Source organism: Chiloscyllium plagiosum, unplaced genomic scaffold (assembly GCF_037043375.1).
Source record: "Chiloscyllium plagiosum isolate Xiang-an unplaced genomic scaffold, Cpla_swu_hap1 HiC_scaffold_39, whole genome shotgun sequence".
Classification (NCBI taxonomy): domain Eukaryota; kingdom Metazoa; phylum Chordata; class Chondrichthyes; order Orectolobiformes; family Hemiscylliidae; genus Chiloscyllium; species Chiloscyllium plagiosum.
The window spans coordinates 23,715,927-23,741,553 of NW_028270177.1; the positions used below are offsets into that span (position 1 = coordinate 23,715,927).

A 25,627-nucleotide genomic window follows, 5' to 3' on the forward strand; every position below is an offset into this window, starting at 1 on the left:
CGAGCCTCAGAAGTACATCCCTGCTTTTATATTCAAGTCCTCTCAAAATAAATGTCATCACTGCATTTGCCTTCCTACCAACTCAACCTGCAAGTTTACCTTCAGAGAGCCCTGGGCTAGAACTCCCAAGTCTCTTTGTAATTCAGACTTCTGAATTTTCTCCCCATTTAGAAAATAGTCCATACCTCTATTCTTCCTACCAAACTGCATGACCTCACAATTTCACACGTTGTACTCCATCTGCCACTTCTTTGCTCACCCTTCTAACCTGTCCAAATCCTTCTGCAGCCTCCCCACCTCCTCAATATCCCTCTACCTATCTTTGTATCATCTGCAAACTTAGCTAGAGTACCCTCAATCCCTTCAACCAGATCATTAATGTATAAAATGAGAAGTTGTAATTCCCAACACTGACCCTTGCAGAACACCACTAGTTACTAGCAGCCATCCTGAGAAGGACCCTTTTATCCCCACTCTGTTTTCTGCCAATCTTCTATCCATGTTAGTACCTTGCCTCTCACAGCATGGGCCCTTATCTTACTCAGCAGCCTTCTGTGCAGCACCTTGTCAAAGGCCTTTTAGAAATCCAAGTAGATAACATCCATTGACTCTCCTTGGTCTAACCTGGTCATTAACTCCTCATGATGACTTTGTCCTATTTACCATGCACTTTGAAGTATTCAGATATCTCATCCTTCACAATGGACTCCAAAATCTTACCAATAACTGAAGTCAGGCCAATTGACCTGTAATTTCCCATCATTTGCTTTACTCCCTTTTTAAATAGGGTGGGGTTACCCTAGCAATTTTCAAGTCCTTTGGGACCTCTCTGACTCCAGTGATTCCTGGAAGATCACCAATAATGCCTCCACTATCTTTTTAGCCATTTACTTCAGAATTCTGGGATATAGTCCATCAGGTCCAGGTGATTTATCTACCTTCAGGCCATTCAGTTTTCCTAGCACCTTCTCCTTGGTGATGCCACCATACTCACCTCTGTGCCCCGACTCTCTTGAATTTCTGGGATGTTGCTCATGTCTTTCACTATGAAGACTGACACAAAGTACTTGTTCAGTTCTTCCACCATTTCTTTGTTTCCCTGCCATTTTTTTGTTCCCCATCACTACTTTTCCAGTGTCATTTTCCAGCAACCCAATGTCCACTTTTGCCCTTTATATATCTAAAGAAACTCTTGCAATCTTCTTTCATATGACTGGCAGGCTTACCCTCATATTTAATCTTTTCCCTCCTTATCTCTTTGTTCGTGGTCCTCTGTTGTTCTTTGTAGACTTCAGAATCCTCTGGCTTCCCACTGCCGTTCACTGCAATATGTTTTCTTTTTTGCTTTTATGCTGTCCCTGACTTCCCTAGTCAGCCATGGTTGCCTCATCCTCCCTTTAGTATGTTTCTTTTTCTAGGGATGATTTTTTGCTGTGTTTCCCAAATTACTCCCAGAATAGGGTGGCACAGTGGTTAGCACTGCTGCCTCACAGCGCCAGAGACCCTGGTTCAATTCCCGCCTCAGGCAACTATCTGTGTAGAGTTGGCAAATTCTCCCCATATCTGCATGGGTTTCCTCCGGGTACTCCGTTTTCCTCCCACAGTCCAAAAATGTGCATGTTAGGTGAATTGGCCATACTAAATTGCCCATAGTGTTAGATGTAGGGAAATGGGTATGGGTGGGTTGCTCTTCGGAGGGTCGGTGTGGACTTGTTGGGCTGAAGGGCCTGTTTCCACACTGTAAGTATTCTAAGCTCCTTCCATTACTGTCCCACTGTCTTTCCTGCTAAGCTTCTCTCCCAGTCAATTCTGATCAGCTCCTCCTTCATGCCTCTGTAGTTGCCTTTATTCAACTGTAATACTGTTACATCCAATTTCAACTCCTCCCTCTCAAATTGCAGAGTAAATTTTATCATGTTATGGTCAATGCCTCCTTAGCATTCCTTCACCTTAAGCTCCCCTATCAAGTCTGCCTCATTGCACAACATTAAATCGAGAACTGCCTGTTCCCTGGGTTACCATAAGACCATTCGGCCCATCGGGTCCACTCCGCCATTCAATCATGGCTGATGCGCATTTCAGCTCCACTTACCAGCGTTCTCCCCGTAGCCCTTAATTCCTCTAGATAACAAGAATCTATCAATCTCAGCCTTGAAGACATTTAGCGTCCCGGCTTCCACTGCACTCCGTGGCAATGAATTCCACAGGCCCACCACTCTCTGGCTGAAGAAATGTCTCCGCATTTCTGTTCTGAAATGACCCTCTCTAATTCTAAGGCTGTGTCCACGGGTCCTAGTCTCCTCGTCTAACGGAAACAATTTCCTAGCATCCACCTTTTCCAAGCCATGTATTATTTTGTACGTCTCTATTAAGTCTCCCCTTAATCTCCTAAACTCCAACGAATACAATCCCAGTATCCTCAGCCGTTCCTCATATGTTAGACCTGTCATTCCAGGGATCATCCGTGTGAATCTCCGCTGGACACGTTCCAGTGCCAGTATGTCCTTCCTGAGGTGTGGGGACCAAAACTGGACACAGTACTCCAAATAGGGCCTAACCAGAGCTTTATAAAGTCTTAGTAGTACATCTCTGCTTTTATATTCCAACCCTCTTGAGATAAGAGACAACATTGCATTCGCTTTCTTAATCACGGACTCAACCTGCATGTTTACCTTTAGAGAATCCTCGACTAGCACTCCCAGATCCCTTTGTGCTTTGGCTTTATTAATTTTCTCACCATTTAGAAAGTAGTCTATGCTTTTATTCTTTTTGCCAAAGTGCAAGACCTCGCACTTGCTCACGTTAAATTCCATCAGCCATTTCCTGGACCATTCTCCCAACCTGTCTAGATCCTTCTGTAGCCTCCCCACTTCCTCAGTAATACCTGCCTGTCCACCTAACTTCGTATCATCGGCAAACTTCGCTAGAATGCCCCCGGTTCCCTCATCCAAATCATTAATATATAATGCGAACAGCTGTGACCCCAGCACCGAACCCTGCGGGACACCGCTCGTCACCGGCTGCCATTCTGAAAAAGAACCTTTTATCCCAACTCTCTGCCTTCTGTTAGACAGCCAATCCTCAATCCATCCCAGCAGCTCACCTCGAACATCATGGGCCCTCACCTTGCTCAGCAGCCTCCCGTGTGGCACCTTATCAAAGGCCTTTTGAAAGTCTAGATAGACCACATCCACTGGGTTTCCCTGGTCTAACCTACTTGTTACCTCTTCAAAAAATTCCAACAGGTTTGTCAGGCATGACCTCCCTTTACTAAATCCATGTTGACTTGTTCTAATCAGACTCTGCTCTTCCAAGAATTTAGAAACCTCATTCTTAATGATGGATTCTAGAATTTTACCAACAACCGAGGTTAAGCTGATTGGCCTATAATTTTCCATCTTTTGCCTTGATCCTTTCTTGAACAAGGGGGTTACAACAGCCATCTTCCAATCATCCGGGACCTTTCCTGACTCCAGTGACTCTTGAAAGATCTCAACCAATGCCTCTGCTATTTCCTCAGCCACCTCTCTCAGAACTCTAGGGTGTATCCCATCGGGGCCAGGAGATTTATCAATTTTAAGACTTTTTAACTTTTCTAGCACTATCTCTTTCGTAATGGCAACCATACTCAACTCAGCCCCGTGACACCCTTTAATTTTTGGGATATTACTCATGTCTTCCACTGTGAAAACTGACGCAAAGTACTTGTTAAGTTCTCCTGCTATTTCCTTATCTCCCATCACTAGGCTTCCTGCATCAGTTTGAAGTGGCCCAATGTCTACTTTTGCCTGTCGTTTGTTTCTTATGTACTGAAAGAAACTTTTACTATTATTTCTAATATTACTGGCTAGCCTACCTTCATATTTGATCCTCTCATTTCTTATTACACTCTTTGTTATCCTCTGTTTGCTTTTGTATCCTTCCCAATCTTCTGATTTCCCACTGTTCTTAGCCACTTTATAGGATCTCTCCTTTTCTTTAATACATTTCCTGACTTCCTTTGTCAGCCAAGGTTGTCTAATCCCTCCCCGGTTAATCTTTCTTTTCTTGGGAATGAACCTCTGTACAGTGTCCTCAATTATACCTACAAACTCCTGCCATTTTTGCTCTACTGTCTTCCCGGTTAGCCTCTGCTTCCAGTCTATTTTAGTCAGTTCCTCTCTCATGCCCTCATAATTACCTTTATTCAACTGTAACACCATTACATCCGATTTTGCCTTCCCCCTTTCAAACTCCAGACTGAACTCTACCCTATTATGGTCGCTGCTTCCTAAGGGTTCCCTTACTTTAAGATTTTTTATAGCGTCTGGTTCATTGCAAAGCACTAGGTCCAGAATAGCCTGCTCTCTTGTGGGCTCCATGACAAGCTGTTCCAAAAAGCCATCCTGTAAGCATTCCATGAATTCCCTTTCTTTAGATCCACTAGCAACATTATTTACCCAGTCCACCTGCATATTGAAGTCTCCAATGATCAATGTAACCTTGCCTTTCTGACATGCCTTCTCTATTTCCCGGTACATGTTGCGTCCCTGGTCCTGACCACTGTTAGGAGGTCTATACACAACTCCAATTATGTTTTTTTTTGCCTTTGTGGTTCCTCAATTCCACCCACACAGACTCCACATCATCCGACGCTATGTCATTCAATACCATAGATTTAATTTTGTTCTTAACTAACAAGGCAACCTCCATGAGGTGCTTCAAAAAGCCATATTGTAGACATTTCACAAATTCCCTTTCTTGCGATCCACTACCAACCTGATTTTCTCAGTCCCATATTGAAATCCCATGATCAGTCTAATTTTATCTTTCTTACAGGCCTTTTCTGTCTCCTGCTGTATCTTGTGCCTCACATCCTGATTATTATTTACACATTCTCTCCATGTCTACATCAGTTTCCTCCGGGTGCTCCGGTTTCCTTCCACAGTCCAAAAGTGTGCGGGTTAGGTGAATCTGCTGTGTTAAATTGCCTGTAGTGTCCAGGAATGTGCAGGCTAGGTGGATTAGCTGTGGGAAAGTCAAGGTTACAGGAATAGGGTGGGGGTGGAGGTCTTTGGAGGGGTGATGTGGACTCAATGGCCTGCTTCCACACTGTAGGGATTCTATGAAAAAGGATACTGGCACATTCAGCAGATGCTTTTTTTTGCCAATAATTAGGCAAGTTCATGAGTTGTCTAAACTCAATCTCAATGAAGTTGAGGTGTCAGTGGACAAGCATTTTGTAAATAGTGACCATAACTGTAAGTTTCAAAGGAATTAAGGAAAGAGATAAGGATAGTGCAAAAGTTAAGTGTCTAAGTTGGGGGAAGATCAATTTCAATATCATTAGAGAGGATTAGACAAACTAGACTAGGAGAATGTACTTGCAGGCAAGTCTACAAGTGGGAGTCTTTTAAGTGATATAGTGAGAGTTCAGGGCCAGCATATTCCCGTAAAGGCAAGAGCAGCAAGTCTAAGGAACCCTGGATATTAAGGATATCGAAACTTTGATTAAAAAAAAGGGAAACATACATTATGTACAGAGAAGTAAAAACAAGGGAGGCCTGTCAGGTGTATAGACAGTGTAGAGAGGTGTTTAAAAAGGAAATTAGGAGGGCAAAGAGAGGCCACAAAATATCTTTGGCATACAGGATTAAGGAAAACAAAGTATTTTAGAAGGATATTAAGAGCAAGAGGAAAAAATATTTTACTCAGAGGGCAGTACAACTATGGAACTTGCTGTCTGAAAAGGTGCCGGAGGCAGGTACTCTCTCTACATTTAAGAAGCATCGAAATAATCTTTTAAAATGGCACGGTATAGTAGGCTATGGACCAAATGATCATAAATGGGATTAGTATAGTTTTGTGTTTGTTGGTCAGAGTAAACATAGGGGGCTGAGGGGTCTGTTTCCATGCTGTATAATTCTATGACTAGCAGATTTAACAGATTTCTTACCACAGATTCCAACACTTCTACCTTCACTTTCTTGAATATATACACTCACTCACTCCCATTTAGATTCTTCTCATTCTCTGAGAGACCATTGAACCCTTGTCACTAAGCACAGCGAATTTCTTTCTGGTTTTTTTGCTTTAAACTACTAACCCTAATCTCTTCATCTCAAGGGTGGTAAAAACCTCATTAAAATGCATGTAAAAAACCTGTCTCCAGGCTTTTTTGCATAAAGCCCACAAGAACAAATTTAAAATCAAACTCCCCTCCCGAGCCAAACACATAAAATATAAATTAAACAACGTTACCTTGTTCGGAACAACGTGTAACAAGACAATTTAGAAATCATAACTGCATTTTCTGAATTAATTTTCTAATTTTGTTGATTAAGCAGTTCATTACAGACTTCTAACTAATACAAATATTGTTGCAAATTTAATAGAGCCCCTCTTCTTGAGCATTAGTTTGTCATCTTTATTTAAAAGTTTATGACTCATCTCCCAATCTCTTCAGTAAAGTAATACATTGTGCTCTAAATTAAGAATTCTTGCATTTCAACTGTTAATACTTATCCGCAAATAATGCACAAATATAAATTTACATGTTCAGGTACAGGGCTTATGTTAAAGGATTATTAATCCAAGGAATCTCAGATCATATCCAAGCACAGATTGTTGGGCACTGTCAACACTGTTAACAGATTTTTAACACTGCTGCCTCACAGCACCAGGGTCCCAGGTTCAATTCTAGCCTCAGGTGACTGTATGGAGTTTGCACATTCTCCCCGTGTCTGCATGGGTTTCCTCCCACAATCCAAAGATGTGCAGGGCAAGTGAATTGGCCAAGCTAATTGTCCATAGTGCTAGGTGCATTAGTCAGAGGGTAATGGGTCTGGGTGGGTTACTCTTTGGAGGGTCAGTGTGGACATGTTGGGCCGAAGGGCTTGTTTCGACACTGTAGGGAATCTAATCTTATTAGTGACAATAAGAGTGACCATTAAGATTTTGTATTTCAATTTAAAAAAAAGAATTGGTATGCTCATTACCTTTAAGGAAATAAATCTGCCAACCTTACACAGTTCAGCCTAATATTTAAACATTAATTCCACACGGACATGCATAAATCTTAACTGCCATTAAGTAGCAAATCTGCTATTGAAGAAACCAGCCCACCATCCACCTTTCAGGCAGTTAGGGAGAGGCAATAATAACAGCCTTGCCAGTGACATCGACTTCCCAAGAATACATTTTCATAATTTAATACATGTGTGATTAGTGTTTCAAATTAGAAATGAATAAAATATTTCAAATTATTAGAGGTATAATCTCCAGTACTGACTACTGAAATCTGGTTCAAAATCACAGAAAAATATAAATAGACAGTGAACAATTACCTTACTGGCCATCAGATGGCAGCAAAAGTTAATCCCTGATTTGATGACTTTTGCACATGACTGTTGAAAGGTCTTTTAGTAATTTCGTATTCCATGATTTGTCATTAATACATTTTTATGGTTTGGGGCATTTATTTTACTAGATTAAAAAAAGGGCTCTAAAATATTTGAATCCCAATGGTTTTGTAAATAAGAGAACCATTGGTGCAGCACTCATAAACCTTGAGCAACTGATAATCTCAGCTTTGATTTGTGGTTCACACTTTATTAGCTGTCTCTGCTGAGCAACAGATGAAAAGCCATTGTTGTCCCATGCACCTGGACAAGAAATTGAGAAATATGTTGAAATTTCTGTTCCTGAATGCTAATGAGTGGACCAAGTGCGTGTAAATGTGATAGTGATGTTTGATGGGCTGAAGGGCTTGTTTCTATGATGTATGACTATGAGAGTTCAAATGTTCACATTGGCTAAGAGCAGGATCAGGGTCACCTGTGATGCCCTCCATGGTCAAACAACATGGGTTTATAAATGAAGAACTGGGCCTCATTCACCTGCTTACACATATGCTTCTAAAGATTTTAACCTAGCTGTGATAGTCTCCTTCAAGACAGAAGGGAGGAAAAGGTGATCCTTTATCATATATGCACATACCACATGTAAAGATAACATTAAACCTTGAATATTTTTACTTCCAACTTGAAACAATAATAACATATAATTGAAGTTTATAGTGAATACAAACGTTTGATTAAACAAATTAGTTAATGACCTCCCTGGGTCCATACCTTGAAACCATTCCCACAGAAAACTGCTCTCCAATGACACAAACTTGAATACATTTTTCAAACTTTAAATTAAATGTACAATTCTATTTTAATGAAACCTATCCAGGCTCCAAAGTCCAAATTTAAAATACTTGGTCTCTCCAGGTTCATACATTAGGGAGTATAGAAATCCACAATAGAGTCGTCATATTTGCATAACCATTTTATCTTCACACATCAGAACATATCAATACATAAATACCAAACTATATTGAAAGTATTAATATAATATTTAACATAAATGTGACTATACTTATGAAGCACATCTTATGGGAGTAACAAACAGCATCCAATTTTTTAATCAAATACCTTACTTATTTACGAAAAGTACTATTCTTTTCAATACGTTAGTAGGGGTTTTGTTTATTGTGAGTTGGAAATGGAATTTAGATTTACTGTTGAAAGGATTTTAGAAAGTGTGTTCAGGGATGATAGATCAAGTAATTTTTGACTGAATCCTAGAAAATAAAACTATACCTGTCCTATTTGTATCCAGAAAGACTACTTCTGTGTAAGTAATGGTACAATTCAGAAGCTACATTCTTAAAGAAAAAAACAGCAGTTTCACTACAGACTTAGAAGGATTTATTACCAAGATCTTTTGATTGTAGTAATCCATTAACAGGTTTGCCTTTAAATATTTTTCAAATCTGGAAGACCTAATGATGGTAATGTACTGAAAACGTTTGTACGTTTTAATTTGAGTAAAATGAATGTAACAGAGTATTAAAATATTTAGTATTTATAATCTGAGAGTCTTCTTCAGAGAAGTGACAAATGAGCTATTTCTCTGAAGAAGACTCTCAGATTTTTAGAAGCATATGTGTAAGCAGGTCAATGAAGCCCAGTTCTTCATTTATAAACCCATGTTGTTTGACCATGGAGGGCATCACAGGTGACCCTGATCCTGCTCTTAGCCAATTTGAACATTTGAACTCTTAGTCATACATCATAGAAACAAGCCCTTCAGCCCATCAAACACCACTATCACATTTACATGCACTTGGTCCACTCATTAGCATTCAGGAACAGAAATTCCAACATATTTCTCAATTTCTTCAAACATGTTCTCAAGTTACATTTTCAATTTGAAAGGCTGAGCTATACATCAGCTATGATATTTACAGATCTATTACCAGGCCACGCGCAATATATTTATGAATGTTTGACGAGTTCAGTTGAAGAGCAGGGCATTTTACAGTAGAACTTTGTGTTTCTTAAAAATGATTTCGCACATGGAACATTTTTTCCATGGCATTTTGTTCTCATTAAATGTCAATGTAATGAAATCTATTTTATCATTGCTTCAACTGTGATTTTGCGACTCTTCAGAATTTGTTTCTTATATTTGCATAGCTTAACAGCTGAAGCAGAATCTTTATAGCAGATTTTCTCACAATTCTTTGTTGTGAAGCTTACAACTGTAACCATAGATTTCTACCATTTACTGCACAGCTGAGGAATTCTTCCCATTTAGTTTAATGATGGAAAGTCATGGGTTAGGAAGTACTGAAATGGAAAACTATTGCAATCATGGTCCTGGTAACATAATTTTCAAAAGCACAGATTTTATGCTTGGTTCAGTATATATTTGACTGACAATTCCTTTTTGAAGACTAAATATCCAAATAGCCAAGTATCCAAAAGCCTGAAAAATTTTGGTAACTTTTTACTGTAGTATAAAAAGGTGCAAATCGATTCAAATAAATGACTGGCAGTTGGAAAATCCTACAAGAGACAGACTAAGAATCTCAGAAAAGCAACCTGGAAACTGTTCAGGAAATAAACAATTGGAAGACTGGAAAAACATTACAAACATAGTTAGTAAATCATTTCAATTTTTGTGTATCACCTACAACCACATTACAACAAGAAATCTATGCCTTTGATGACATTGCTGTGCACCTGGAACTGGAAGTTGGCGTCAACTCTGCAAAGGCACATGTGCAATGTCACTGATGGTCATCTGCTCAAGAAATGCTCACACTACTCTTGCATTTGGCATTCCACTTGTTGCCATACTTGAGCTTCAGTTCTGTTCAGCAATCTATTGCCACTCTGCTAAGTGTCTAGTCAGTGCTCCAGTCCTCATTCTAGTTGCCCCCTTACAGAGAACAGTGAAGAGCAATGAAACAGGGCAGCGAGGGGTCAAAAGTAGAGCTAACAAATATTCAAAGTGCGGCATTGTGAATATCATGATTCCACAAGCTTAGTTGAACTGATTTTATAAATTTGAAAATAAATCCTTTGAATTGCGATTTTAATCCTATTCTTTGATACAAGCAGTAAACTGCAGCACTACCAGGAGCGATATCACAGCACTGTGAATGCATGAGTGGTGAGTACAGCCCTGCAGTTATGCTTGCAACAAATGTAGCTTGCCAACAAATGTATAAAGCAAGTGTGACCAAGCACTTGTACACAACCTTGTAGACAGATGGTTACGAGTTTTGAGAAATTTGATAGAGGCCTGAAAGCAGCTCACCCTGCCTGTAATTTTCAGTTATAGTTAAAAATCACACAACACCAGGTTATAGTCCAACAGGTTTAATTGGAAGCACACTAGCTTTCGGAGTGACGCTCCTTCATCAGGTGATTGTGGAGGGCTCGATCGTAACACAGAATTTATAGCAAAAATTTGCAGTGTGATGTAACTGAAATTATACATTGAAGAATTGATTGTCTGTTAAGCCTTTCATCTGTTAGAATACAGTGATAGTTTCACTTCTTTCATGTGTAAATCACAAAACCCTTTTTTTTAAAGTTGCATTCTCGGGTTAGCTGTTAACAATGGTGATAGCTAGACAATATGTTGAAGGTGTTAGCCCCCCCGTGTTCTCTGTCTATGACCTGATGTTTAGATTGTTATTTCACTTTTTAGATTGGAATCTAAGTGTTACATAAATTCATGCAGTTTTTGAGCTCAGAGTTCGACATGAATCTATGTGGTTTTTGAGCAAAGTGCAATGTAACTCTGAAAGTACCAAAAAAATTCACCACACACAATATATATGTGTGCACGTGGGTCTTTGTCTGTCTGTCTGTGTGTGTGTCTGGGGTGGGGGTTGTGAGTGTGAGAAAGTGTGTGTGTGTGTGTGTGTGTGTGTGTGTGTGTGTGTGTAGTGAGTGCAGAGTGTCTTAAGTCTGTGAGGGGGTGCATGTGTGGGAGTCTGTGTATCTATAAGGGTGTGTGTGGGTGTCTGTGTGTATCTGTGTCCGTGTGCATGTGAGAGTGTGTGTGTGTGTGTGTGTGTGTGTAGTGCAATGGTGATCACCTGTAATGTGACATGAACCCAAGGTACCGGTTGAGGCCCTCCCTATGGGTACCGAATTTAGCTATCAGCCTCTGCTCAGCCACTTTCCTCTGCTGCCTGTCCCGAAGTCCACCTTGGAGGATGGTCACCCGAAGGTCCGAGGCTGAATGTCCCGGACCACTGAAGTGTTCCCCAACTGGGAGGGAACCCTCCTGTCTGTTGATTGTTGTGCGGTGCCCATTCATCCGTTGTTGTAGCCTTTGCTCAGTTTCCCCAATGTACCATGCCTCTGGGCATCCCTGCCTGCAACGTATAAGATAGACAAAGGCTACGACAACGGATGAATGGGCACCGCACAACAATCAACAGACAGGAGGGTTCCCTCCCAGTTGGGGAACACTTCAGTGGTCCAGGACATTCAGCCTCGGACCTTCGGGTGACCATCCTCCAAGGTGGACTTCGGGACAGGCAGCAGAGGAAAGTGGCTGAGCAGAGGCTGATAGCTAAGTTCGGTACCCATAGGGAGGGCCTCAACCGGGACCTTGGGTTCATGTCACATTACAGGTGATCACCATTGCACTACACACACACAGATATTCCTACACACACACACACTCTTACATGCACACGGACACAGATACACACAGACGCGCACATGGACACCCACACACACCCTTATAGACACACAGACTCCCACACATGCACCCCCTCACAGACTTAAGACACTCTGCACTCACTATACACACACACACACACTCACAACCCCCACCCCAGACACACACACAGACAGACAGATAAAGACCCACGTGCACACATATATATTGTGTGGGGTGAATTTTTTTGGTACTTTCAGAGTTACATTGCACTTTGCTCAAAAACCACATAGATTCATGTCGAACTCTGAGTTCAAAAACTGCATGAATTTATGTAAAACTCTGTTATTTCACTTTTTAGATTGGAATCAATCTAAACATCAGGTCATAGACAGAGAACACGGGGGGGCTAACATATTGTCTAGCTATCACCATTGTTAACAGCTAACCCGAGAATGCAACTTTAAAAAAAATGGTTTTGTGATTTACACATGAAAGAAGTGAAACTACCACTGTATTCTAACAGATGAAAGGCTTAACAGACAATCAATTCTTCAATGTATAATTTCAGTTACATCACACTGCAAATTTTTGCTATAAATTCTGTGTTACGATCGAGCCCTCCACAATCACCTGATGAAGGAGTGTCGCTCCGAAAGCTAGTGTGCTTCCAATTAAACCTGTTGGACTATAACCTGGTGTTGTGTGATTTTTAACTTTGTACACCCCAGTCCAACACCGGCATCTCCGAATCATGTCAGTTATAGTTGGCAGTGATCAAGTGATATTCATGAGTGGTGGTTAATTATGAATTATATAGATCATTATAATATAAAATATACCTTTTGCAAAGATGTCACTTGTTGTTGCAATCCATCGCTTTTCCTGTGTGCCTCATCTGCCAGGCTCTTATATTTATCAATTTGTGTCTGCTGGATGCTGGTTGTTTTCTGTAACTTGTTACGTTCCTCCTCTATCTCTTTTATTTGATTCCTCAAGGCATTATTTTCATCATCCTTTTAGTTAATGAACAATGAGAAGTTATGTAAAATTTTCTTGCAAATAGATTTTGATTGAAATTAAAATCTTTCAATTGAAATGGTTGCTCAATTTCAGACAGCCAATATTAAGATTAATTATAAATGAACAGAAAATTGTCAACAATTAAACTCATCAAATTAAGAGAAGTTAAAGGTAATGCAGTAGAATTTCAAAAGATATATAACATGTGGGTGGCTCAGCGGTTAGCACTGCTGCCGCACAGCGCCAAGAACCTAGGTTTGATTCCATCCTCGGGCGACTGTGTGGAGTGAGCACATTCTCGTCGTGTCTATATGGGTTTTCCTCCGGGTGATCCAGTTTCTTCTCACAGTCCAAAAATATGCAGGCTAGGTGGATTGGCCATTCTAAATTGCCCACAGTGCCCAGGGAAGTGGAGGTTAGGAGATCAGTTACGGGAAATGGAGGATTACAGGGACTAAAATTGGGGGGGGACTGGGTCTGGGTGTGATGCTCTTTGGAGGGTCAGTGCAGATTTAATGGGCCAAATGGCCTGTTTCTGCACTGATGGATTCTATATGTACCATACTAAAAATGTGCAAAAGCAATTAAGGCATGAAATTAAACTAAACCTAGTTACATGAGCAAAAAAATGGCTAAGGAACAGAAAGCAAAGAGCAGGATAAATGAATTTATAACATCTGATAAATGACCAGTCATTTTCCATTTATAAAGATGATTTGGCATAGATGCAAGAGGAAAGACGTTGAAGTTTGCTACCAGTATCAAATCAAGCTACAGCAAACAGTGAAAAAGAATGTGGGATGTTACAACAAAACATGGAGGGTTTTAAAGGTCATCAGATAGCTCAGATGCAGTTTAATGCAGAAAAACAATATGTGGTAACTTGAGAAAAACAGAGAAGGAGGATTTGTGAAATGTTACAATTATTAAAATGCAAAAGCAAATCTGATATTGCAGGTGCAATGGTAAAAGTAGTTTAGGTAGAATAGACCACTACAAAAAGTACTGGGACAAAAACAAGGACAGATGTTCAATTTATCCAACATATTTGAAAGACTGGAGAAATTCTGCAACTTGCATTATTATGTATAGTTCTCAGCACCTTACAAAAACAATGGAAAGCAACAAGAGAATGTTCATTTAATTATATAAGGAAAGATTATACTTATGAAGGAAAAGCTGAAAAAAAATCAGGTTAGTGGGACATTCATTTTAATTTTGACTAATGAAAATTTTTGAGAACAGAAAATAAACACACAATAAAATTGGTGAACAGTGAACTTCAACTAAGGAATATCACTGGAAGAACATTGAAAATAAATTCACAGCCATTAGGACATGGATGTTAAGCAATAAGTAGCTATTGAGGCCAACATTTAGCATTGAATAAATAGCTGATAACAGCCAAGTTCTACAAATTAAAAAAATTTATAAGTATTTCAAAAATAAAATTATAAAAGGCTTTATAAATAGGGCAAAGAAATAGCATTATTTGTTGTAAGTTTCAACTCTATACAAGTATATCAATGAAAGATTTCCTTCTATGTTGCACTTGCACCTTGACGTTGTAACATGATAGAAATAATCTATTATAATGGACCATGAAGGAGTTGCACTCTTTAATCATTGGTCTCAGTGGTGTAATGAAAATTCATGAAGACAAAGGTCCTTTGAAGCAAGTTGCACATGTTGATGAAATAATTGGAGGGGCTTCAAGTATTAGAGGGGATAGGTTAGAGACAAACAAGTGAATAATTTAGGTATGACCAATCTAATGAAAGAGAGATAGACACGAAATAAATGAACAAGTAAAATCAACAAAGCCAGGATTATAAGTTAGTGTAAAAGGCAACTTGGTGCCCTTCTGCAGATAGTGAGGTTAAGCTGCTGTTGAAATATCAGTGATATTATTGGAGAAAGTAGGAAAACATTGAATACTTTCCATTGAACCTTACCAGAAATTGGCTGTTTTAATTTGGTGAGTTTCTCTCTGCAAGACCTAGTGGGTTTTCTCATGCTATCCTGCCAAACTCACCTCACTACCTATATACCAGGTCCAATGGTAACCTGCTCATCACATTATCCCATTTGCCATAGGTGGAATTACTGCCAGGATCTTCCAGGAGTCTTAGCAAAGGCTGTATCTTTAAAGCCCAGCTGTACACATTGTCAACTGCTAGCAATCCACAGCTATCCTGTACAGTTCCTGTGAATTGCTCCAAACATGTTGGATAGAGGGAAATTGGCACCTGCAATTCCATGATTCTCACAACTTTCTCACCAATGCCCATGTTGTTCAGTGGCTGGGAAGATTCTGTCTTTTGTGTCTTAGCATAGCTATAGCATACCCCTATTTCCAACCATTGATACTGCCTGAATGTAGCTTTATTAACTTGTTTTATTATACTTCCCAAATGAGTTTACATGCTTCTAGGCACATTGTATTCATATCTCAGGAATATTTGTAGTCAGCATCTAGTTGCTGAGACCATATATCATTTAAAAAGTATAAACATAGACTATAATACCTTTGTCTAAAGGTTTAACGCTTATGCATCTTCTGGTGATAGAGTGCTTACACACTGCTTTTACTCATCATGGTATAGACTCTCACAGTCCACAGTAATCTTATTTCTTCCTTCCTGTACCATCAACTCAAAGTTGCTTCTGAGTATCTCTGTTGAGTTCCTGAACTGACGACAGAATCCATTTTGAATAACTTTTCTCAAGTCCAGTAAATGGCCAAAGTAAAATTGTTGGACACAAAAATGACTGGAGAAATATTGTTAAGTATGCAATATAAGTTGGGTGTACCTATCTCTTATATGAATCAGAAGACAGATCTTACATTGTACAATTTTCTTTAAAAATGCATGAATGACACGACTAGGTCCAACTGAGAATGTTGACTTCACTATGATAAGTAATGTGGGCCAGTCATGTCTGATGCAGGTAATGAAACAGAGAAATAGGATGTTCAGTTCCTTCCGAATTTACTCGTGTAAAAGTCAGATATTTTAGACTATTTTTAAAGCTTTAATTTATAGGGTCAACTAATACATGGGTACTAGTTTTGTGGGGCTAAAATTCATGCTGCAGTTTGAAATACTATATTATTAGCAGAAGTCGATTTGATCACACAACTAATCCCAGATAAAGAAGAAAAACACAATGAATTACGGTAAAGGTAATTATCGGATAAAAGCAAGAGAAACAAGAATGAATTACTGGTAGGAAGTTTTATTTTTACATACTGGTACAAAAATTTAACATGTCAAAGATTCATTGAAATCCTGCAAAATCACACTGCTCAGTATTGTCATGGCCTGGTGTGATGCCACACTTAAAATGAAACATTTATTAAATTCTGAATGTGTAAGCGTCTTGAACTCTCCCGCCAGATTCTTCCATTTCCCTCTCATTTACTCTCGTATGTTTTGAACCTCAGCAACATTAACAAATTTGTCAAAGTATTAAAGATATATGTAGCTAATATATCTCACTGTTATTCAGATATAATGGCACAATTAAAATGATTAACTTTTTAATGATATTAACTTTTGGATGTATAGTCAACAAAGTGCGATAAGTACCGATAGACTTAGTCCCGGTCTGAATGAATGAATGAAACAAAACATGCTATAGTAAACCAAGTTTACTCAGAAGAGTTATGAATGAATGAGTGGATGGAGACGCAATATAGTAAACAAATAGCGATGAGTAGAGTTACCAGTGTGAATGAATGAACACGATTTTGTTCAATTGGATTAATGGGAACTTGCAGTTTTCTTTGTAAGTGGTTTATAACGCGATACAGTAGGGTCAACCTTTACATAAGATATATGAAAAATACGAGATTTTTTTGGCCAAAAATAAGGGGTCAACTTCTATACGTGTATATACAGTATATCTTTGACTCAAATTTGCAGTTTTCTGAGGTAGCTCTAAGAAAGAGCATTAAGTATTGTGTGAGGTCAGGGAGAAGGAGGGAAAGGCATTTTGGGCAAGAGAAACTTGTCAACGAACCAAACATTAACTCCGTTAAAAATAAAGTCAGTTCAGGCAAATGTGTAAAGAACCAGATAATATCTACCATATGTGGAATATTTTCCATACTCTCAGATGTTTTAATATCAATATGTTTACAATGACTGGTGCTTCTGAGATCAAATGGCTCTCTCAATTAGACTCTAATTTCAGAATTCATTTAAAGGCAATTTTTAAAAGATATTCATAGGTTCGTGAAACCTATGAATAGTCAAAACTATTCATAGGTTCGTGAAACATTATAAAACAGTTACAATCGACAACTTTCTTTCGCATAAGTCTTATTCTGGCATTTACCCAAGACAATGCATTTGAATTGTACATTCAAGGATAACAAATGTTTCTATTTATTAACCAGTACCAGCACTTTAAATAACATGAGCTTATTTCTGATGAGGACAGATATTGTGCAAAGAGAATTTCAAAATAAATATATATCAGATACATGCTGTCACAGGTGCTTGCACAAACTGAAAGGGTTAAAACTATGAAGTATAACTTAAGTCCCATGAAAACGTGGGGAATAATAAAGCTGATCACACATGCGTGAAAACATTGTTTTCAGTACTGTTGATAATGAAATGTTTATTTCCGAATGAATGCAAAGTAATTTAGTTGTCAAGAGACTGAGGATAAGAATTCCACAAGTTCAGCAATCACTGGTCACAATTGTGTCTAAGTATTGAAATAACTCAGAGAAAATAACCTACATATATTTATAATATATTTATAAATGAAATTAAAATATACAGTTGTAAATGACAAGTGTGCCAAGTCAGTGACAAATGTCCATTGAGGCTCTCTACATTAGATTTCTCACCGAGGTAATCTTACTAGAATTGCGTATGGCAGCTGATTTCCAATCACATAAGTGTGGATCAGAATTTCATCCCCTTCTGCCCTGAGAACTCCAACCCAAATAAAAAAACTCACAACCATCAATTGGAATTAATTTCACTGTTTATGGAACCATCTGTGTATGAATTACCAACACTGACAAGTGTTTACACTTGAACAGCATGTTGGGAAAACTCAATGTCATGAAAGATATTGTATAAATGCAGCATTTGCATAGGTTTATTTTATTCTTTCACAGGAGGGACTGTCGCTGACTACACCAGCATGTATTGCCCAACTCTAGTTGTTCTTGAAAATGTGTTGGTGAGGTACCTTCTTGAACCAATGCAGTCGTAGAATCATACAGCACGGAAACAGATCCTTCGGTCCAAGCAGTCCATGCCAAACATAATCCCAAACTAAACTCGTCCCACCTGCCTGCTCCTGGCCCATATCCCTCCTATTCACGTATCTATCTAAATGCCTTTTAAACTTTGTGATTGTACCTGCATCCACTACTTTCTCAGTAAGTTCATTCCACACACAAACCGCCCTCTGTAAAAAGTTTGCCTCTTATGTCTTTTTTAAATCTCTCTCCTCTCAACTTTAAAATGTGCCCCCTAGTCTTAAAATCCACCATTCTAGGGAAATGACAATTATCATTAACTCTATCTATACCCCTCATTATTTTTTAAACTTTTATCAGATCACCTCTAAACCTCTTACACTCCAGTGAAAGAAATTTGGCCTATTCAGCCTTTCTTTGTAACTCAAACCTTCTATACCTGGCAATATCCTGGTAAATCTCTTCTGAACCCTCTCCAGCTTAATAATATTCTTCCTATAACAGGGCGACCAGAATTGGACACAGTATTCCAGAAGAAGCCTCACCAGTGTCCTGTATGACCTCAACATGACATCCAAACTCTGATACTCAAAGGACTGAGCACTGAAGGCAAGGGTGTCAAATGGCTTTTTATCCACCCTGTGACACAAACTTCAAATAATTATATACCTGCATGCTTAGAGGATACCACCGTAAGGAAAGGAGTGCTGTGTGTCTTGGAGTTGAACTGCCAGGTGGTAGCACTCTCATGTATCTTCTACTCTCGTCCTTCTAGGTGGTAGAGGTTGTTAATTTGGAAGTTGCTGCCAAAGGAGCCTTGGTGTCTTGCTGAAGTGTACCTTGTTGATTGCCTGCAGCGCTACAATTGTACTTTGATGATGGAGGTGGTGAATGTTAAAGTAGTAGATGAGGTGGTAATCAAAGACAACCACCTGATGAAGGAGCGACGCTTCGAAAGCTATAGTGCTTCCAGTTAAACCTGTTGGGACTATAACCTGGTGTTGTGTGATTTTAAACTTTGTACACCCCTGTCCAACACTGGCATCTCCAAATCATAGTAATCAAGGGGGCTGCTTTATGCTGGATGGTGTCAAGCTTCTACAGTTTTGAGTTGCACACATACAGCTATTTGGAGAGTATACACCATACTCATGATGTGACTTGTAGATGCTAGTCAGGCTTTAGGGAGCAAGTCAGTGAATTGCTCACTGCAGAACTCCCAGCCTCTGACCTGCGCTTGAAGCTGGTCCAGTTCAATTTTTGGTCAGTGGTAATCTCCAAGATGTCAATAGTAGAGTGATAGTAATGCCATTGAATGTCAAGTGATAATGGTTAGATTCTCTCTTATTGCAGATATTTATTGTACAGCACAAATGTTATTTGCCACTTAGAAGACCAAGCCACAATTTTGATCAGCCCTTGCTGTACCTTAATATGAACAGTTTCAGAATTTGTGGATCGGTGAATGGTGCTGAGTATTATACAATTTCTGACCTTATGATGGAGAGAAGGACTTTGATGAAGCAGCTGAAAATATTATTTGAGCCTTAGGCACTACCCCGAGAATATCCTGCAACAATGTCATGGGTCTGATCTTCATATTTCATCCCTTCCCCCTATATTTTAACTTACAATATGTTATTTGTTCTTATTAGCCCCTCACAGTTACTTCACAATTACCTAATCATTGAACACTAAACACATGACAATGATATTATTAGCATTTGATTTTGATATTATAACATCCTTACAGCTGACGATAAATGTTTATGATGTTATTACATGTTTAAAACCCCACCTTCTTGTTGTATTCATGAGCTAGTCTGTCCAGTTCCTCCTGCATTACTCGTAGTTTCGCTTTCAGAAATCGTATCTGGGCCTCTGTGAATTCAGATTAATACAGTTTCTTAAGTTTTTTTCTATTTTGAAGTTAATTCTACAGTATTCAAGAAAACAAATGCTTTAAAAATATCCTTTACAGTGCATATAAAGTTAACAGTTGAGTTGCCCTACAAAGACAAAATAGATTGCCTCTGTCATAGAATAGAATCATAGAATCCCTACAGCGCAGCAAAAGGCCATTTGGCTCATCAGGTCTGCATCGACACTCTGTAGACCATCGCAGCCAAACCCAGTACCGTAATCTATCTCTGTAACTCCACGTTTATTATGGTCAATCCACCTAACCTGCACATCTTTGGAATGTGGGAGGAACCAGAGCATCTGACAGAAACCCATGCAGACACGGGGAGAATATGCAAAGTCCACAGTCACCCAAGGCTAGAATCAAACCTGAGTCCCTGGTGCTGTGAGGTAGCAATGCTAACCACTGAGCCACCGCGCCGTGTCCTATCTACAAAATTAGAACATATTCAGTTAGTTTGGCTATTATAGTGATTGTAACGTGGTCAGTCAGGTGGACCTCATAGAATAGGAGATCCTTGACGAGGGCTGTTATCCAAGTCCAATCAAGGAATCCTGGCTGACAGATTAGAACATGAGTGTCCTCCCTCATCCACCGCCCGGACACGCCTTGGCGTGCCCATTTGCCACTGGGTGGTGGAGATCCCTAGTGGAGGGCTCTCTACGTGGGAGTCCTCCCCCTTTCTCTCGGGGATCTGGGGTGGAGAGTGCTGCACGCAGCGGTCCCCTGCAACCGCAGATTGCGGTGGTCCATAGACTCCCAGCCCAACTGTTTGTTCTGTGGTGCTGTGGAGTCCATGGACCATGTATATATTGGGTGTGGACGTTTGCACTCCCTTTTTGATTTTCTCAAAACCTCCTTCTCTGCTTTTGGTTGCACTTCAGTCCCACGCTCCTGATCTTCGGGCACCCGGTACGGAAGGGGGAGAGCAGGACTGAAGACCTCCTCGTGGGTCTGCTCCTGGGCCTGGCCAAACTGGCAATAAATAGGTCCAGGCAGCAGGCCGTGGAGGGGGTCGTTAGGGCCGACTACCTGCCCCTCTTCCGCGGTTATGTCAGAGCCCGGGTGCCTCTGGAGAAGGAGCATGCGGTATCCACCAACACCCTGGAGTTGTTCAGGGAGAGGTGGGCACTGCAGGGAGTGGAGTGCATTATTTCCCCCACCAACTCTATTTTGATTTAATCCCTGCCCTCCCCTTCACTGTTTGATCACGCAGCATTGCCCTTTGATGTGAAGGGCACTGCTTGTCACTGGCCACTCGGGTATTTCCTTTCTTCCTGATGATGGAAACTGAATAAAGATTCATGCACCTTGTGTCTTTCACTGTATCGCACACCTGCACACACACAACATGGGTTCAGGGGAAAATATAAGCACTACCGCAGGAAAGAAAAAAAAAGTAACGAGTATCCTCCCTCATCCCCTTGGCGTGCCCATTTGCCACCGGGCGGTGGAGATCCCCAGTGGAGGGTTCTCTACATGGGAGTCCTCCCCCTTTCTCTCGGGGATCTGGGGTGGAGGGTGCTGCATGCAGCAGCCCCCTGCAACCGCAGATTGCGGTGGTTCACGGACTCCCAGCCCAACTGCTTGTTCTGTGGTGCTGTGGACCATGTATATATTGGGTATGGACGCTTGCACTCCCTTTTTGATTTCCTCAAAAACCTCCTTCTCGGCTTTTGGTTGTACTTCAGTCCCCGAAGATCAAGAGTGTGGGAGGGCAGGTCTGAAGACCTTCTCATGGGTCTGCTACTGGGCCTGGCCAAACTGGCCATGAACAGATCCAGGCAGCAGGCCGTGGAGGGGATTGTTAGGGCCGACTGCCTCCCCCTCTTCCGCGGTTATGTTAAATTAGATTAGATTACTTACAGTGTGGAAACAGGCCCTTCGGCCCAACAAGTCCACACCGACCCTCCGAAGAGCAACTCACCCAGACCCTTTCCCCTACATTTACCCCTTCACCTAACACTACGGGCAGTTTAGCATGGCCAATTCACCTAACCTGCACATTTTTGGACTGTGGGACGAAACCCACGCAGACACATGGAGAATGTGCAAACACCACACAGTTGCCTGCAGTGGGAATTGAACCTGGGTCTCTGGCGCTGTGAGGCAGCAGTGCTAACGGGTGTCTCTGGAGAAGGAGCACGTGGTGTCCACCAACACCTGGAGTTGATCAGGGAGAGATGGGCACCGCAGGAAGTAGAGTGCATTATTTCCCCCTCCAACTCTGTTTTGATTCAATCCCTGCCCTCCCTTCATTGTTTGAGCACGCAGCATTGGCCTTTGATGTGAAGGCACTGCTTGTCACTGGCCACTTGGGTGTTTCCTTTCTTCCTGGTGGTGGAAATTGAATAAAGATTTGTGCACCTTGTGTCTTTCACTGTATCTCACACTTGCGTACACACACAACATGGGTGCAGGGGAAAAGTAAGTACTACCGCAGTTAGGTGGTAGTGTGGGGGTAATGAAAAAAAAATTTTAAAAAGAAAAAAAAAGAGTATCCCATGGATGTGGGGGCAAAATAAGCAGTTAGGCAGTAGTGTGGGGGTAAAGGGAAAACAAGGGAAAAGAAGAAAAAAAAACAGGACTGTCAGAGGTTCTAAAAGAGAAAAAAAAGGAGTGTCAAAGGTTCTGTTCACACCGAGAGCTGGCTCTGAGGGACCTAGATCAGATTCAAGGACTCTCCACATGTAAATAAAGGATGACTTTGTGATGGGATACCGGACTCTGGAGTTATTTCAGTGGTGTTCAGACATGGTATCGTGTTGGCTCAGTGGTTAACACTGCTGCCTAATAGTGCCAGGGACCCAGGTTCGATTCCAGCCTCTGGTAAAAGAAACGAGTGTCAGATGTCCTGTTCACTCTGACAGCTGGCTGGATTAGTGCCGAGGACTGTCCACATGTAAAGAAAGGGTGACTTGGTGACGAGATACCTCTGTGGAGTTATTTCAGTGGTGATGAGAGAAAAGCATGCTCCTGTAGAAATTCACTCGCAACAGTCATCTTTGAGTTGGGGTAAGTATTTCTGGCAGTTTGTACCTGCTGTCGAAGACTGGGCCCAGTATGTGGAAAGAATGTGTTATTTTTTTCGAATCAACTGACATTTGGACAGATGAAAAGCTACAAGTAATTCTCCTGACAGCTTGTGGACTCACAATGTTTTCAGTTATTGGGAGTGAAAAGGCATCAGGATTGTCAAGGGCGGGACACAAGATTCCACTAAGCAAGAGAGACAGTTTACTTCAGGAGACAAAGTTTGGTGTAGGAGCCACTGGAATGGCCCTGCATGGTCAACAAGAAGTTGGGTCCAAATCCGTATAAAATTGAGGTCGGTGAGACAGTCCTGAATAAGCACGTGGAGCACATGAAAGCTGCAAGCTCACAAACAGTACGGGAGCAAAATGAGCCTTGCTCCTCCACAGCCTCGCCGGCTGTTTCAGAACCCATGAGTGCTCCCTCTCTGTCAACCATTGAAGATACCTCTGAATCTGAGATGGACACGGTGGATGGCACCACCTCGACACCTTTGCCAGCTGAAGGAGAGAATTAATTCCTTTTGCGATGCTCCTGGCACAAGAAGCTAGCTACTGTGCATTACAAGCTGCCCATATCAAGGCAGACTTGGAGGAACCTGAGCCAGTGTGAAAATGCCCAGGAACAGCTGAAAGAAAAGAACCACCCTATGTCCTCTAATTGGAAGGGCAAGGATGTAGTGATTGTAATGAGGTCAGCCAGGTGGACCTCACTGAATGAGTTCCCTGATCAGGGCTGAAAATCTGACACATAAGAACAGGAATAGGCCAGGTAATTACAGACCAGTTAGTCTGTCATTAGTGGAGGGAAATTATTGGAAAATATTCTGAAGGACATGGTTAATTAATATTTGGAAAGACAGCTATTGATCAGAGGTAGTCAGCATGAATTTGTTAGAGAGAGATGCCTTCAGACTAAAATAATTGAGTTTTTTGAAAAGCTGACTAAATATATTGATGAGGGTAGTGCAATTAATATGGTTTGATGTAGACTTCAGTAAGACCTTTTGACAAGTTCCCATACAGAAAGCAAGTCCAAAAGGTAAGAGCCCATGGGATCCAAGACAAGCTGGCAAACTAAATCCAAAATTAGCTTACAAAGGGTGATATTGGATGGTTGTTTTTATAATTGGAAGTTTATGAACAGCAGTATTCCACAATGATTGGTGCTGGGAGCCTTGTTGTTTATTACATATGTTAATGACATGGATGTGAATATATAAGGGCATAATTAGTAAATGTGTAGATGACATGAAAATTGCTATGTTGTTTCATAGTGAAGACAATGGTCTCAGGTTACAGTCTGATCAGCTGGCAAATTGGGCACAGCAATTGCAGATGGAATTAAATCTAATAAATTCAAGGTGATGCATTTTGGGAGGTCTAACAAAGGAGGGATATACACAATGAACGGTAGGTCCCTAGGAAGTACTGAGAAGTGAAGGGACCTTGATGTAAAAGTCCATAGATCCCTGAAGGTGTTAACAGGGCGGTGAAGATAGCATACTGGATGTCTGCCTTCCATTAGTTAGGATGCAGAATATAGGACCAAGAAAGTCTTGTTATGACTTTATAAAACATTGGTTAGACCACAGTTAGAACACAGTGTGTTGTTCTGGTCGCCATACTATTGGAAGGATGTGACTGTATTGGAGAGGGCACAGAGGATGTTGCAGGGATGAAAAGTCTCAGTTCTGAGGAGAGATCGGATAGTCTGAGTTTGTTTTCCTTGGAGTATGAGGAGGCTGATGGGATTGAGACTGAGGTATACAAAATTATGAGAGGGATAGACAAAGTAGATTGTGAAATTCTCTTCCCGTGGCTGACATATCTAACACCAGAGGACATAAGTTTAAGGTGAACTGCAAGTGGTTTGGAAGATATCAGAAAAAAAATTATTTCACCCAGAGAGTAGATAATATGGAACATGTCACTGAGGGCAGTGGAGGCAAGTATTTTCACAACGTTCAGGAAGCATCTGGATGAGTACTTAAAATGTCAGTGCATAATAGGCCATTGATGAAGTGCAGATAAATGAGATTAGTGTAGTGTTTGTTAGTTGCCACAGACATGGTGGGCTTAAGGTCCTGTTTCTGTGCTGTATGACTCTATTACAGATGGAAGTTAACATAGAAAATGGTGAGATTATGCACCTTGATAAGAAGAATCAAAAAGCCAAATATTTTTTAAATGGGCTCAAAGTATGGTGCAGAAACCTGGGTGATCTTGTACATGAAACAAAAATTAGCTGGAATAGGCCAGACCACTCAAAACATTCTTAAGCAGCAGCCCAGACCGTAACTTTGCTATGTGTTTCGGTAAGTGTACAGTGATAATTAACCACAGTAGGTTAACAAGGTTGATTAGCAGGTTTTAAAACCGACAAAAATTTATTCACAAAATTATGGAATGAAACACAAA

General features: G+C 40.6%; 1 protein-coding gene across 1 annotated transcript in view; it reads right to left on the reverse strand.

Annotated features, from left to right (window-relative positions):
• tex9 (testis expressed 9) overlaps nt 1–25,627 on the reverse strand; it is a 71,074-nt gene that overhangs the window by 4,972 nt on the left and 40,475 nt on the right. The window contains exons 8-9 of the mRNA XM_043677479.2: nt 20,049–20,131; nt 12,840–13,013 (exon numbers count right to left, since the gene is read on the reverse strand). Coding sequence (XP_043533414.2) covers nt 12,840–13,013; nt 20,049–20,131 — 257 coding nt within the window. The remainder of the gene's footprint in view (nt 1–12,839; nt 13,014–20,048; nt 20,132–25,627) is intronic.